Genomic DNA, 16,795 nt, shown 5'->3' with positions numbered 1-16,795 from the left:
AATCAACACTGAAGTCACTACGCAAGATTTTGTTATTTCGAATCTATTTATTCTGTCCTAAAAGTTTATTTCAACATAAAAGACAGAAAGTAGGTGTAAATGTGTCATCAAATAAGAGACTGTTGAGACTCTCCTTTTGGCTGAGGGGCCTGCAGCACATTATGAATGTTCTGAAAGACAACAAAAATATGTGTTTGAGAAAATGTAGCATTCATATTAGGTTATAAAATATAATAGCAATATGTACTGGCAACTTCAGTGAAATTCATCTACGTACAGTATGTTTGAAAGGTTCATGCATCATTAACTCAGATGTGAAGGAAAATGTAATAAATAATAATAATAATATTCATAATAATATTCATAATAATAACAATACTACTACTACTACTACTACTACTACTACTAATAATAATAATAATAATAATAATAATAATAATGCTTCTAAAGTTAACAAAGGTGATCAAATAATCCTAAAAATATAAAGATTTTGCAAATTAAACGTGTTAAATATGTAGAATTAAAAATCTTGTGTGGTGTGTGGTGAACATGAATAGAATGAGTGTTGAAAGTACTTGTGAATGGAACAGAGATGAGTCTTGACTTACGACAAAGAGGTGATTATCAGTGATCGCTATCAGGTTATGAAAGGAAGGATGCTCGGAGAGGACCGAGAAGGGAACGGCATCTTCTGGAGTGTAGCCCAGCTCTGCGAATATCTGCATCAGATGCTATAGGGCGGCAAAGGTAATGTTAGTTCTATTAAATGTTAGATAACATTTTGAAAGGACAGATGTTAATCAAGTTTTCCCACAAACAAAATAAATAAGAAGTCATCATCATAAAAATTTATCAAAAGAAAATTAAAGATGTCATAGTCATTATCAACCATACTTTGGAGGGCACTCACATGACCATTGCATAATAAAATGAGATTTATATGTCCATTGGATGGAATACATTTGATCTCAATGATCCACAACATGTTACAAATCTTATAATTATAGCTGCAACAAGTTCATTGTGTCAGTTTTAAAATGGAAGTCAACATCAAACGTTTTTTCCAACCTTAAACATTTCTTAACAATAATATGTTATATGTGACCTCATTAGTGTCAACGTGACATTCTGATTAATACAAGTATTTTATTTGTGGAATGTGAGCTATGAAACAAAATCCAATCATTTTTAATCCATCTCAGGAGGCGGACATTTTGCCACTTGCTGTCGACTGAAGAAGACAATGTTGCTCAGGGCTCAGGCACAACCAATCACAGCTCACCTGTTTTCTGAAGCTGAGCTGTGGTTGGTTGTTACCAATCACGACCAATCATAGGTCTCCTGTTTTCTGAAGCTGATCTGTGATTGGTTGTTACCTGAGCCATGCCCTGAGCAACATTGATATCATCTTTAGTCGACAGCAAGTGGCAAAATGGCCGCCCCCTGAGATGGATTAAAAACGACTTGATTTTGCTTCATAACTCATATTACACAAACACAATATCCACCACAATACCATATTTAGACTAGCGGGGCTGCAACCCAATTGGGTTTCTAAAGTTTTTTTTGTTTGTTTCATATGGTGCAAGAGTTGACTATTGCACCATATGAACCAGGCCTTGGTAAAACTTTATTATGAACTGGTGCAATACAAAGCAAATATAATTCCTTTGGTCCCATCATACCTCGACGTTCTCCTCCTGGCTCAAGCAGCCTGAAGGAGGGTTGACGCCACCTTTCATCTTTACCACTTCGGGGCCCACGACAGTAAGGAGAGCTGGGATGGACACTGTCTGAACGCTACTTGCTGAACACTCCTCTTTCTCCATGCACTTTTCTTCGGACTCTGTCGGGCTGGCCACTGTAGTCTCCCGTAAGCTTGTATCAGTCTGAGTACGCAACAAGTCTGTGTTACGGTATCATCAACAAGAGGTTGCCACGTTGTGCAGAATGCCAGTTGATGTTTGCCGCTTGTTCCTTGCACACCAGTGAACTTACCGTTTCAATAGAGCTCGAGGTGGGGTACTGGAGATGATGTCCCGTCATTACACTCAGTGCTTTAATGAAGCCCTGCTTGGGGTCGGGATCAGAGGCGAAGCACAGTAGCATGGTCACGTAGTCCAGTTGAGGTGGGATGGTAGAGTGGTCGGAAAACAGCTGGAAAAAGAACTAGGAATAACATGAGAATAATTGTGAAAAATATGGCACTATTGTCATAATAGTTGTTAGGAATTGCACCTTTGCTGGCAGTTTACCTTGCGTAGGTTAGCTCGACGGTTATTCAGAGGCTCATACGAGTCCTCAGACATGGACTGCTCTCTGTCAGTGGGAAACCACAATTCAGTCTGAACGGAAAGGAATAGATCAGTGACTCCCAACCAAATTAGTGTGCCATGAGAAATGAGTTGATATTCACGTTGTTTCACAAAAAATACTACATTTACGACAAATTATGTATCTTTGTTCGTCCATCTATGCTCACGATGTAGAGTGACAGGCAGAACAATTTCTTTTTATTTCAATATTATTGTCATATATATTAATTTAGTCGGTACAATCGAAACATGCAGAAACAAACAAAGAAGAGTTTGAAAATACTGTGATCAGTCAGCTGCAGTAAAATTTGTCATTTTTCACAGGACTGACTGAGTCTGTTTTATTGCGTTGCTGCACCATTTGGGTTCAATCAAATTGCTAGTGTTATAACACCACAATGTAGATACTATTCGTTAGTCCATCTATGTGTTAGCAATGAGCTAAGGGCCTTTAAAGGGGACGTCAATCTTGACAATAATATATTACATGTGATCTCACGAGCCTAAACATGACATTCTGATTAATATTAAATGTTTGGAATATGAGTTTATGAAGCAAAATCCATCTGTTTTATCCAATACAGGGGGCGGCCATTTTGTCAGTAGCTGTCAACTGAAGATGACATCAATGTTGCTCTGGGCTCAGGCAACAACCAATCACAGCTCACCTGTTTTCTGAAGCTGAGCTGTGATTGGTTGTTCCCTGAGACCGAAGCAACTGATATATCATCTTCAGTCGACAGCAAATGGCAAAATGGACACCCGCTTAGATGGATAAATGGCTGCACTTTGCTGCATCTCAAATAAATAAATAAATAAATAAATAAATAAATACTATATTTTGGGTTGACTTCCCTCTTTAAGACAAAGTTATGATGTTGTTTTAGATATGTAACATCTTTGACTTATGTTTGAAAAGTATACTTCAATTAAGAGTGGGAATAAACAGCTTGAAGAGTTGTTTGCCACCTACTAAACTGCTGCTTATTGTTAAAATATGTACTTTGGCAAAATAAAGGTTAAACACTGGAATATCCACTCAGTAGAGAATGGATGATGAATGGAGACAATCCCACAGGAAGTTAACTCAACTCAACTCAAGTTAAGGGTCTTCTTTCCTATTTCAGAGACTAACCTGCATATACTGCTCCTCATTTATGTACCCTGTGTCATCAATGTCTACTGCCTTGAAATTCTTGCGCACAAGCAGCAGTTGTGTTAACGAGGGAAACGGCCATGGGATGGCAGCACTGAGAAGGAATCGACGCCAGTCGATCTGTTTGTATCCATCAGTGAGCAGAGAAATGATCTCGTTCAACTACCAACAAGAGAGGAAATGTAATGTAATGACACACATGACCGGGTCTGTTCACTCACCATCCAAATGATATCAACTCACTAGTGGCCACAACATTAGGTACATAGTCTAATGAGATCCAATTCAAGGGCTGTATATGAAACATTGTGATTGACACTGTCAGAGAGGCATTTATTGTAGTTTGCACACTGGATCATCCTGACAAGTTATCTAATATTTTTGAAGAATTGAGCATACCTGTGTTTCACTCATGTTCTCCCAAGGTTCGGGCAGAGTGTTGAAAGGGAGGATGTCCCTGATTAGATGGAAGAACTCAGAACTGGACATGACACCTGAAAATTGTGAGAGGAATGATTAAAAAAAAAATAGGGGAAAGAAAAGGTACCTGGACAGACACCAGCGATGTGTAACTAATTGGTTTACCTGTTGGCGCCTCATTGCAAAGACAGTGGTAAAGCGAGTCCAGCTGAAGGACGGTCAGCATTGAGGTTGTTTCCTTCTCCGACGCAGGTGGACTCGGTGGAGTAGGTGGACTTTCAATCAAATGGGAGTCACCGTTCAAATAGAAATCAATACGTTCCTGAAAGCAAGAAAACATGGAATACGTACATTAAGAAGCCACAATTGTTATTCACCATGAATAAAACGTTCACACAAATGTAATGTAACCAGATGCCACAATACGTTTTTTTATATACTGTATATTATATTTATTATGTACAGATACCCTTAAAAAGAAATAAAAAAACACAAGGTGTTACTACTTACCAACACCAACTCATTCTGAAGCTTAGCAGCAGTCTCTATAAAGTGGCGTACCACCTCTGCAAGCTGGTCAATACTAAAAAAAAAAATGTTATGTTCATTTTTATGAAGATCACAACTTAAGTTACATAAACTGCAAAATGAAATAGAATAAAGATACACTGACCTCTTCATTTGTGCAACATAATGTGCTTCTAATCTGTCTCGCATGTCGCTAAAGATTTGTTCTGCTCTGCTTTGCAGAGAGTTTATCAGTACCAGCCCGTGGCCTTTCACCAGCTGAATTCGTACCTTTGATGCACTCTCTGAAACACATACCAACATGTATGAGAATGTTATTTTTAAAGGACAAAAAAAAAAAAAAAAACTGCCATGCCATTCATTGTGTACAAATTATATTAACATTGGTTGAACATGTTCAGAGAGGAGAAAATTATTGTTTGAATGGATAAATAGCATTTTATATATAGCATTTTGGCCAGCACACCTTCATGCTTCAACACAGCTGTGTATTCTCTGATTATTTGTTTCTGTTTGCCATTTTTCGCAGCTCCACTGTTCTTCTCCAAAGTCTCCAAAGCTGGTGGTGGGCTCGGGGGAGGAGGTGGAGATGGTGTACCTGAACCCAAGTGGTTTAGAATGTGTATTATAAAGTAATGTAGAAAACATGCTAGGAGCCACTGTTTTCTTGCACACACCTTTCTGTTTTTTATCTTTGTCTTTCGTCTTTTTGTTTGCATTATCTTTCTCTTTATCCTTTTCCTTCTCTTTTTCCTTTTCTTTCTCCGGCACTTTCTCTTTCTCTTGATTTTTCTCCTTCTCTTGGATGTCTTGTGATTTCAGCTCCACCTGCTGAGGTTCTGTTGACACCTACACATGGACACAAGTCACTGTTTAAAACACGCCTAACATATATCTGCTCCATATATAATACACATATTCGTGAAATTTGTGTTACACAAGCAGCATTACCAGTTTACTTATGACTTCGAGGGCATCGTCGTGTTTGTCGATTAAGAGCTCACGAAGTACCTGACACAAACAAGACGGCCATTACCTTTATGGTATGTTTTGTATTAAATTGTCTAACTTTTTTTTCCCCCAATTCTGTGCAGAAATTCTATATCGCACTTGACTCATAAGGGAACAGGTATATTAAAAAAAAAAAACACACACACACAGGAAAACAGAAATATGACAGGAAATCGTATTACTGGGAAATACCTTTACAGGGCCTATATCTTCAATGTCAAGGAGGGGGATGGAGTCCAGGTGTTCCTGTTGACCCGCATTTAGATAGTAGTCCCGCAAAATATTGCGTGTGTTCTGAAAACGGCTCATTTCCACCTATGTAAGACATAGATCTTTTTTTTTAAGCGTTCAGGAAAAATAACAGTGATGATAGTGTACTAAATCAGGTCACAACTTAGAATGGGAATTGATAAGAATTAAGCAATTCTGGCAACACTTGACTCTGCTTATCGATCCGATTCCTTATTTTATTATCATTGGGTGAAGAAATAAAATAATACACATGGGTTATATTTGCTTCAACGTTTGGAGAGAAGTCACAGCATATCCTTTATGCATTCACAATCTGTAATGTATGATTAGGAAAACAGAAAAAGTTGGCAAATTACCGTAATTCTGAAAGTTTATGTCAACAGATGAAAAAACTTAATGCAGCCCAACTGAACTTTAAACTCTGAGAATAGTCAAAGAAGCGCTTATAGCTTTCATCATACCTTCCAGAATAAATTTTTTCCCCCACTGGATAAGTGTCCCGATAAATGGCACTCAATGGATATTTATTCTGTAAAACCTCGTGATAAAAACAGAAAAAGAAACTGTTCCAGAACCATCCAAGCCCTGGTTCTATTTTTTTTTTTTTTTTCCTAAAAGGAATCACGAATCGGAATTGTCAGGCAAGTAAACAAATGACTGAAGGAATCAAAACACTAAGAACCAGTTCTCAAAAACCCCAGTTTCCATTAAATCTGTAGTCATTACTCAAATGGAATCATAAATAGATGGCCTACTTCATGAAAAAGTGCTACCTGTATGAGTCTTAAATGATGGTTGACTAGGATAGTGGTGTGCTCCTCCAACCATTTCTCACGTATGAGCAGAGTCCGTTGTGTTTCATCGTCGTCCTTGTGAGTGTCGACGATGTCCCACAAATGCTCCCGTAGGTCCTACGCAGTCATCACAATGCCTCAGTTTACTTTTAAGCCTGTTCTACTGTGCGTTCAATCTTTTTGACTTACATCCAGGCGATGATTTAACTCTGCTTTGGTCTCCTCATTTTTCCTCAGGTCATCGGGTATGCTGTTGTAGTCCTTCTGCCACTGCGATACTAACTCCTGCTTCAGGTCCGGTCGCTCCAGGAATTGCTTGAACTCCTCTCTGGAGATGTGTCACATGGAATGATATACAATGGGAAAAAATAAAATCATTTACTTCAAACTAGTCTAGACTATACTGAAAAAAATACTTTCCATTAGTAAGTGTATGTACAGAAAAAATATACTATAATTGTTATAAATATAACTAGTATAGTGGGGCTCAAGCTTTCTACACCAAGTACATCCTCAAAATACTGAGTTCTCCAAGTACCACCATAATGAACAACATTAAAATATAGTAATGTAGTAAGTCTCAGTGATCATTAAAAATAAAAAGAAGCAAACAAACAAGGAAGTGGTTTTATTCGCAAAATGTATTTACTGTAGTAATTGTAAGACACTGTATACATTATGCAGTTTTATTATCAATACTATGCTTAAATAAGGGAAAGGGGAAATAAAAGGACTCAAATACTAATTTAATGAAAGTGGATTGCACATATGCCCTGCAATTGGCTGGTTACCAGTTCAGGGTGTACCCCGCCTACGGCCCGAAGCCAGCTGGGATAGAGTCCAGCACATAAAAGTTTAAAAACAAGCATTTCTTTTGTTTCGTCAAAAGATGGCAGTAGCGAAAGTGGATTGCACATATGCCCTGCAATTGGCTGGTTACCAGTTCAGGGTGTACCCCGCCTACGGCCCGAAGCCAGCTGGGATAGAGTCCAGCACATAAAAGTTTAAAAACAAGCATTTCTTTTGTTTCGTCAAAAGATGGCAGTAGCGATTTGAAATTGAATTTTATGCGTTCAGTAGCTTTAAGTAAAACATATTCCTTTACCTGCCACTATTCAGAGCCTGCATACAAATAGTGGTACTCCTAGCAGACTGAGAATTATTGCAATATGAAAACACACTTCCAAATGCAGTGTACCTGATGTCATACAAGTGTTGGACAATAACAGTGCGTTCTAAGCGGAGCTCCTGCATCGCAGCCTTTATGCTGCTCACATAAGAATCACATATTGACTCCCACTGTTGGCACAGATATTCCGCTTTATCCTAAAGGCAGACATGGAGAGAACAAAAGTACACATTTATGTGACAGGAAGGGAAGTCTCCCATGCTTCAGTCTTCTGATAACAACACAAATTGTTTCCTACTGAGGACAGCGGCTCATCGACGTAGACCCAGCCGGGAGAACCCGGGCAGGGTGAGGTGGAAGTGGCTTCTTGCAAGTCCTCGTCGGCCACTGAGTCAGCTGATGGCTTGCTTCCTGGATCTGCAGCTTGGACAGAAAGGTCCATTAAACTCCAATGATTTCTACTATTGCCCTGTGATTGGCTGGCAACCAGTCCAGGGTGTACCCTGCCTACTGCCCAAAGCCAGCTGAGATAGGCTCCAGCATCCCCCGCGACCCTTGTGAGGAATAAGCGGTCAAGAGGATGGATGGATGGATGGATGGATGGATGGATGGATGGATGGATGGATGGATGGATGGATGGATGGATGGATGGTTTTCTACGATAGAGTCGCCACTCAATTCCAGTGTCATTTAACAAAAAACAGCCTTTACAAGCATTTTCAGTATAACACAGCAGATTCTACATACAAAGAAAGTTCTACCACCTCTAATTTTGAGCTCTTGGGGAAACCCTGTTCCCACAAATAAACTACAGTGGAGTAAATCTCAAAATTGTTGCTTTGTATGAGTTAACGCAAATTGCAAACATTTCAAGCTTGTTTTCACGCATTTACAAATATGACCATTGTACCTGTTGAGGTGACCGGGTTGGATTTGTCCTCGGTAATGCTCAATTGGGATTCTTCATGTTTGACGTCTTCAATTGTGACGGCCGGCGTTTGGGCAGAACTCACAGCAGGAGGGGGAGACACTGCAGGTACTGCGATGTCCAAAACATCTTCCTGAAGTAGCTGCCAAGGAGCTGGTGCAGCAGATTGAAGAAATTTAATAAAAGTCATTGTGTACGTTCCCATTAAGTTATGTTCCAGACAAACTATGTACTCCCAATGCATTAATTTCATGTTACCTTCCAGTTTTTGCTCTATGGCCTTCTGAAGGATACTTTTCATGGTTACGTAAAGTTCCTCCTGCGTTATATCAGCATTCACACATGTCAAAATACTTTTCCTCCCAGCGTTTCCAAACCATTCCTCAAGTTTGACCCAAGTATCCTGAAAAGATGTGATCCTAAAGAGGAGAATGGGTATTAGGCTGGAAATGCGAGGTGACAGCCAATCAAGGCTGGTCATCTCATTTTATTACCTGTGTGGAATCTGCGCCACAAACAATCGGCTGTTTACTTGTGGAGAGACTGCGGCACCAGGAGTTTGTTTACTTGCATCTATTCATGAAATAAATTTCACAAAAATGTCTAAGCAATGCAAAGAAATCCAGTTGAATGTTTTTTTTTCTTTTTTCTTTTTATCTGCCTTTACTGTACTGTGCTCAGGCGCCGTGAGAATTGGCATTGGCTACCCTTGTATAACTATAATTCATACAGCTCATTCAGTCCTGTGAATGTTAAGTGAACTGTTGCATAGTGCCACATTTGAATTTGTTTGTCCATCTGTTTGTTAGAGCAGACAACAGGAGGTTCGTGTTGAGCATGTTAAGCAGACAACAGCTCATCTCAAGTCTCTGAATTGCAACATACCAAGCTCCCCGCTAATCAAAACATTGAAAATCCAAAAGTTGTTCTCATGCTGGCATATTAAGGAGCGTCTCGAGGTGCGACGATTGAGCTTCCATGAGCTAGCGTAAATCAAGGGGCGTCTAAAGTATCCTCTGCAGAAATCTCCGAGCTCCTCAATGGTCACGTTGAAAACTGACGACAGATGTGTACCAGCTGGAGGCAAGACTTCAAATTAAATAGTTAAACCTAGTACTAGGAGTGTGCAATTAAAGGAATAGGTACTGGAGATCTATTTTGCTGCATGAAAAGGCCAAAATATCCACAACATGTCACTTCACTGATTTTTCGACACGTACCAGTGTGATTGACCGCCCGCTTGGCCGCACACTGATCAGGAATATCTAGCAGTATAGCCAAGTCCAGTGCAGGCGGCGGGGGTGGTGGAGGTGGAGGATTCGGATCGATGGCGAGGTCTATTTTTCTGTCCAATACTTCATACCCCGTGTCCAGAGAGGCGATGGCTGTCTCAAGGAGATGGGCCTGGTCTATGTTGACCGGAAAGCCATCCAGGATCCAGCCTGACTCGAATGGAATCTGGCTGCTCACAAGATTGCAAATATTTATATAGTGTTTGTGTCTACTAATTCTTCACATATTCTGTCACAGAATGCAATGCAGTGATACCTGATAGCCTCCACTACAATGTCCACCAATAGCTTATCGGGGATGGCGTTGCCTTTGCTTAGCTCCTCTGCAGCAGCTCTTCCTAGCATTGCACGGATCGACAACTGGGACAAAGAGAAAGGGAGTGCTTGGGATAGATTTGAATCTTCCATCTTTAATTCATTCACTCGCAGCCATTTTCACTGAAGCAACCCCCTTCGCTCCCGGCTCTTTTACTGGATTTTGACTGATTTTGCAAGGGCCACAGAATATTGTGTTCTATTGCAATAAAAACATTGAACCTACGAAAGATTAGACTCACTTCTCTTTTTCAGGAAAAAAAACGTATGTTTATATCTGTTTCCGTTTTGCAGCAATTAGCATTAGAATATAGCTAATTTCATTATTATTCACAAGCCTGTTGAAAACACTGGGAAAAAGAGCATGTTGCAGCATGGCCCTGGCTGATCTCTCATACTCTGCTGCCACCTGCTGGCCGTTTTTTTTTTTTTTTTTTTTTTTTGTATTAACTACCATTGCTTTAAGCATGTCAAAAGCTGTATCAAAGCCTTCTGTATGCTCTAGCATAAATACAAAACAAAACGTATAAATACGTTTTGGGAGTGCGGGACGACTTATTAAAAAACATATTTATACATTTTTGGTTTGAATGAGTTAAGATTTTTCAGCAATTGCTTCACTTACATTTACGTGCGAGCTTTCCTCTTTCCCGTACAGATCTGAAAAATGAAATGCAATACAATATAATAATACAATACAATACAATACAATAACAAAGACAAATTGCTGCCATAAATAACAGGATTAAGGATATAACTATAAATAAGTAACCCACCAGTATTCATGATTGTGGCCAGTGCATTCTCATGTTCTTCATTTTCTTCTTTGACCTGCACACGTTTTAAAACGGTTACTAGCGAGCTCCTAACCTCCACTATGGTCTGTAATGTGATTCTTGACTCACCCTCTCTCTACTTTGGTGAGAGTTCAGTGCCTCTTCTACTAGCCTATCCACTGATAGGACACATATTTTGAGATCTACAATGAGAAGACAACAGGCTGATGTAGAAAGAAAGCCCATATGACATATGACGTGTTCTTGTACGCACGTACCTTGAGCAATCTTCTTCAAACAGGTGGTCTTACCAGAGCAGAACTTGCCCAGGACACAGGCCTTGATCCTGTAGCCAATCATTTCTGATGGGCTCGGTGGCGGGAGCAAGCTCCTCATTCTGAGGAACACGTGTCTGAGAATCACGTTGTGGCTCGGCACAACTGGTGAACTGGCCTCTCCGGACTCCTCTGTCCATGTCCATTCTCCAACCATGTTCTGACACAGCAAAGTTAAGTTGAAACTGAGGGTTCACTTGCCCTACATACACCTAAATAGACATACTCTGACCACAAATGTTAATGCATCATTTGGTTTTCTTCACAGTTAACGTGATCTTAAATTACAAGTAAATGTACACAAAAAGGCAAAAATATTGTTCACAAATTAAAATGTGTAAGGCTGTTAGTGAGCACTTCTCCTTTGTTGAGATAATCCATCCACCACACAGGTGTGGAATATCAAGATGCTGTAGATGCTGTCCACAAAAAAAACTATAATAATAATAAATAAATAAAAACGTAAAAAAATACATTATACAAACAATATTTGAGATAAACTAGGTTTTGTGTTCATAGAAGAATTCAAAGGAGTTGAACTCGTGAAAAATGGCAGCAATAAACACAAGTGTTACGTTTATATTTTGTTCAGTCTAACTCACAACATATTCCTTGTAATCCTGATGGTTGAGCAGCTCCTGTTTCTGGAGCTCGACTGGGTCGGGCGATGTGGGCAGCTGCTGATCGTATAGAGGGAGACCGTTTAACAGCAACTCCTTCCACTCACGCATCAGTTTGGCTGGAATCAGACTGCAAATGACACAACCTTAATTTGAATACAATCCAGAACTATACAAACAAAGTATACCACATTTGTTTGGTACAGTGAGGAAGGCAATTACAATTGTCACACAACCAACAAAGCACTATTTTTATCATTTTACTCCACCCTTTGCTGTAATTCCTAAAAAAGAGAAATGGTATTTAACATAAGTATGACAATTGTAAATTTGGGTCTCTCTCTGCTATATAAAGTGCAGTTATTAACACTGTATTGATTATTAGCTAAAGCTACATATGGGGTGCGAACATATTGCTTACTTTGAGGTGAGCAGGCGATATTCTCCAACCCTGGTGGCCAAGTCCACAATTTGCTCCAAAATCTCCTTACAATTCTCAAAATGCTTCTTGGATCTATTCCGAGCATACTCAGCAGCCATCTTCTTACAGAATTCCAGCTCCAATTGGATCTCCTCCGCCCGGTCCAACTGAGCTTGACGGGTCAAGGCCTGAATCCCAAAGGTACCGGGAGTGCATGCGGCTGGTCAGAAAATGTTCGAGATAACATCTACAAACTGACATGGGTAGTAAAGTGAGACTCACGGCTTCCCTTTCAAGAGCTTCTCGGAATTCCTTCTCTCTCTGTTGCTGGAACTGCTGTTCTATCAGCAGGCGGTTCTGCCGGAACGCATCTTTCTGCTTGCGCATTTGGAGGAGCTGCACTGCCAAACGCTTCTCTTGCTGAGTCTGGCCTGTGAGAGACCTTACCAATTGCTCTTCTCGCCATCTTTCCTGCAGGGAGCAAAGCCACATTTCCATAAAGTGTGGTGAGTCCAATCTAAATTACAGATGAGAAATGGCCCAGTGTCTCGCTCAATAGACCTAATCAAGCTTAACTGTATGTGACCCACCTCTTGAGCCACATGGGCTTTGAGCTGCTCGACCAGGCACCGGATTCGTCTCTTTTCTCTCTGCTCAGAAGCGGCAACATTCTCTTGCAATCTTTGGCGGATCTCCTGAATATACGCGCTGCTGGATTGGAGCGTCAGCTCATTTTCACCTCCACTGGCCTGGGTACTACCTCCAAGTGGAACGTCTAGACCTCTAGTGAGAGCCAAGAGGTTCAAAAAACATCCAACATGCAGAGTGATCCCAATGTGTTATCTATGTTCACTATTCAAAACTTATCAATTTGTCTTTTTTTTAGTGCAACCTATCCCAAGATATTGAGTGGAAAACCCACCTAATCATATTTTTTGTGGTCTTTCTGTAAAACCCTACAATGCCACAAGATGGCGACAAAATGTCTTGCCTAATAGGAAATTGGTACAGTGGTGTCAAGGAAGTATGTGAAAGCTGTGCATCTCAACTGTGAGACACAAATACATGCAAGTGAATTCACAAATTTATGTTTTTCATGTTTTTGTCACTGTAATTTGTTCTCTTTTCTTAATGGGAAAAAAAAAGAATTAATTATCTGTAAGCACTAAACCATTTATTTTTAAGGATAATGTATGGTGAGTTGTCCAATAAACTGTTTTGGGATAAGAGCGGTTTTCAGGAGAAGCATTAATTAGTGCAGTCAGCTCATTCTTTATAGATGCACACAAAATGTTTTTTCTCTCACCCTGCAGTTGAAGCCAAGCCTGAAGTGGTCAGCTTCTTCCTGTTTAACTCAAACTCTGCAATTTCAGCCTGGACTGTCTGCATGAGCAAAAGTATAATGACACAACACATTAGTTTTATATCATTCACAGATTTAATAACCTTGAGCTGAAGGCCATGTCTTGGAACGGCCAAATCTATAGACATTGAGCCGAATATCGCATAGTAGTTAATTATTTGATCCATGAAATAAAGTACAGGTCTACTCAAAAGGTAAAATATCTAAAATGTGCCCAGCTTGATAAAGTCAAGTTTTTGTAGGGCAAACCTGTCTCCTGCACATTTTAGTTGGATCACAAGTACTGTTTCATCTCAAGTCAATCTGAGACTAGACTCTGATGGGTGGACGGATGGCAATATCAAGATTGAAATCACTACTGAGGTAGACCTTAATAAGTCTTGTAGAAGTCTTAGTAAGACTTGCCTTTATTTTTTTTAACCTTTTTTTTTAAAATCCAAGTCCAGAGTCAAGTATTTGCAGGGCAAATTCAAGTGTTGTCCTAATCTTTTTCAGTTCTGACTAGCTTGATTTGGAGTGTGACCTCTGCTTGCTGATCTTTGCGTTGCTGATGCTTCAGCCGCCTCATGTTGACCAGTGAAGAGTAGGGAGGTTTTGGCACCTGGACGTCAGTGGACAGGTTTTGACTTGACATGACATCACTGTATTTTGGGCGAGAAAACTGCCAAACATACAGTACTTGAGATAATGATGTGTGATGTGTGATTTATTTATTTATTGTAAGGCCATTAAAACGGTGAGGTAGGTAATGGTCAGTTAGAATGTGGGTGAGGGAGTTAACGCTGTACTGGGTTAAAATTGATATGTGTTCATAAAGGAGACTGGGAGACCCTTGAGCACCTTCCTCATGTGTGTGGCTCTTTTGTCATCCTGGTCTTTGAGTTGACTCTTCTGGGCTGACTTGTCAAACTGAGGGCGCCTCTTCTCTAAGTCTTGATTAACTTTCTGCAACTTCAACTCCGCATCGCGTTTTTTCACCACAAGATGGAGACGCTACACAAAACAAACACATGGATACTGGGTCGGATCCATATTCAGATTGCTTGTATTTGTTAAAGGTCTGCGTTTAACAGGGTGCTATAATGAATCTCATCACACTTACATCAGAGAAGATTTCATGATCTTTTTTATGCAGGGCATCATGTTGCATGATTTCAGATTTCCTCTTTTTCTGCTTCTCTAGCGTGACATAGAGCTGATAAAGAAGATGTGTGGCGGCGCCAGGCTTCTCCTGCATCACTCCCTGAGCTGCAGCCAGGTCGAAGGAGATGCCCAGCCGGTGGAGAGTTGGCTCGAGGCGCGTGAAATTGTTCAGTTTGGACGTGGAGGTACTGTGGGCACATTTTTTTTTTTCCAGATTAAAACCAAGAAGGATAAAAATTCAAGAAGGAGCAATCAGTTTTGAGAGTTTGGTGTCCAAGGAGGAGAAAATAAATGGTTACTTACTCTGTTTTAATGAAGGTACTGACATCATTTATTATTTGATATTTTTGTAAAACTTCTCCAACGAGGTAACCATTGGAGAAATCCTTAGCGAAATTCTTCGGTTCTGAAAGGATTAACATGATAATAATATAAACAAAAATAAATCAGTTCAACTGAGGGTAAGTAAACGGAAAAAACTGCGGTGTGGTTGCGTGTTCAGAATTATTTAATCACATTGAAAGACACATTAAATGGTAAACAGCACACACCTACCATTTTTAAAGCGCCTTTAATTAACTGAATACAGTTCAGTTGTGCCCGTTATTAATGTATTTCTCTTGACTTTTTTTTTTTGCTTTCAGCAGAGTCCTGCCTGAAGTTTGATGTTTTACCACTGCGTGGTATTTGGAATGGTTTATTCCATCAGAATTTAATTTGGGAGCTTCTCCCCAACCATGTTTAGATGTGCTTTATAAAATAAATAAATAAATAAATAAATAAATACATACATACATACATACATACATACATACATACATAAATAGTCACACTTTTTGAGAGCCCTCTAGTGGCCAGGGGCACCAAGCAGCTACTGTACTTATTTCGCTTATGCATAGAACGGCAGAACAATTACAAGCTCTTCCACTAGATGGCAATTAACCTGTTTACAAAATTCACTTTTTGTAACATTTTTTTTTTAGTGTAAAATACGTGCCTTGCCTCAATAAAGGTTGAGAACCACTGTAATAGAGAACTTAACCACTGAACATGAAAGCAAACCTTTAGTTTCTACTATATTGTAATTTAATGAGTTTCACCTGCAGGGGTCTAAAAATAAAATGTTAGTTAAAGTCAGTCCAGTCAATTCGCTTGAACACTCTATTCACCTGTCAGGATGTCTAAACATTAAAGATAAATGAAACTACGACAAGAAAATCACCCACAGCCGGCAATAGCATAAATGAGTTAGCACACAGGTAACTCATTTCGTCAATCATTTCGGTCATACATACCGATAACCTTTGACAGGCGAAGCTCTTCGTTGAGCCACTTACACAATATGTCCGACATTTTCTTCTTTTGAACATTTGTCTCTCTTTAACTTAAGGTAAATTCCTTAGCGGTACATTTTTCTTTTTCTTTTTAAAGACCTTTCTGGCGGTCATTTGGAACTAGACACATTTTTAAGGACCTCTACGTCATCAAGTGTTGGTGGACGGCACGTAAAAAGACGCGTCGGAGCATTGTTGCTATGGTAACCAGTAAGGGATACTTCACTTGGGGTCACTGTTGAAGTCGAGGTACCGCTCATTTAACTAAATGTAAAATCAAATTTAAAACGTATTACTACTTGAACAAAATCATTGAATGAAAACAAAATAGTTAAAAGCGACTGAATAAATAGAATAAGGTGCCAAGACGACGAAATCGCAGTTTATCATGTCGCCATGGATACGCCACAACAAAGTTGAGCAGGCAGGATGAGGCTCTCATGAGAAGAGGCGGGTACCTGTCCCTGAATCCGTGATACACATCTGCGTTTCAACCATAGCAGAGGACGACGGAGCTGACTCACAGATCCAGGATCGGTTGTTATTCGCAATCGCAACCATTGGGGGCAAAAGGGACATGTTATTTTTAGTTTTTGCAACCATTGTTTGAGGCTATGCAACATGTTTTCTCAACAACCAATTAATACATGAGGGAATAACATG

At 39.8% G+C, this 16,795-nt stretch overlaps 1 protein-coding gene across 4 annotated transcripts; it reads right to left on the bottom strand.

Annotated features, from left to right (window-relative positions):
- Positions 1-27: 27 nt before the first annotated feature.
- On the bottom strand, positions 28-16,672 carry spef2 (sperm flagellar 2). Of its 4 annotated transcripts, none has more exons than XM_077521133.1 (36): positions 16,094-16,672; positions 15,102-15,204; positions 14,758-14,986; positions 14,496-14,648; positions 13,599-13,675; positions 12,883-13,075; positions 12,575-12,763; positions 12,293-12,480; positions 11,854-12,001; positions 11,195-11,411; positions 11,046-11,119; positions 10,917-10,971; positions 10,766-10,800; positions 10,082-10,185; positions 9,754-9,995; positions 9,028-9,106; positions 8,792-8,952; positions 8,516-8,686; positions 7,904-8,028; positions 7,675-7,802; positions 6,666-6,804; positions 6,456-6,593; positions 5,623-5,745; positions 5,371-5,430; positions 5,097-5,268; positions 4,886-5,017; positions 4,565-4,703; positions 4,402-4,474; positions 4,057-4,213; positions 3,871-3,965; positions 3,451-3,633; positions 2,256-2,345; positions 1,999-2,169; positions 1,686-1,889; positions 609-731; positions 28-170 (listed from the first exon to the last, which is right to left on the bottom strand). In XM_077521133.1, exons 1-36 carry the CDS (start codon positions 16,149-16,151, stop codon positions 108-110), a joined length of 4,791 nt encoding a protein of 1,596 aa, XP_077377259.1. In that variant the 5' UTR covers positions 16,152-16,672; the 3' UTR covers positions 28-107. The 4 variants fall into 4 exon arrangements, with proteins under 4 accessions (XP_077377259.1, XP_077377260.1, XP_077377261.1 ...); XM_077521134.1 differs by having other exon boundaries at positions 7,904-8,022; XM_077521135.1 differs by having other exon boundaries at positions 16,136-16,672.
- Between the last annotated feature and the right edge of the window lie 123 nt (positions 16,673-16,795).

The sequence above is a fragment of the Festucalex cinctus genome, chromosome 5 (assembly GCF_051991245.1).
Source record: "Festucalex cinctus isolate MCC-2025b chromosome 5, RoL_Fcin_1.0, whole genome shotgun sequence".
Taxonomy (NCBI): domain Eukaryota; kingdom Metazoa; phylum Chordata; class Actinopteri; order Syngnathiformes; family Syngnathidae; genus Festucalex; species Festucalex cinctus.
This window is presented reverse-complemented; position numbering and strand designations above follow the sequence as displayed.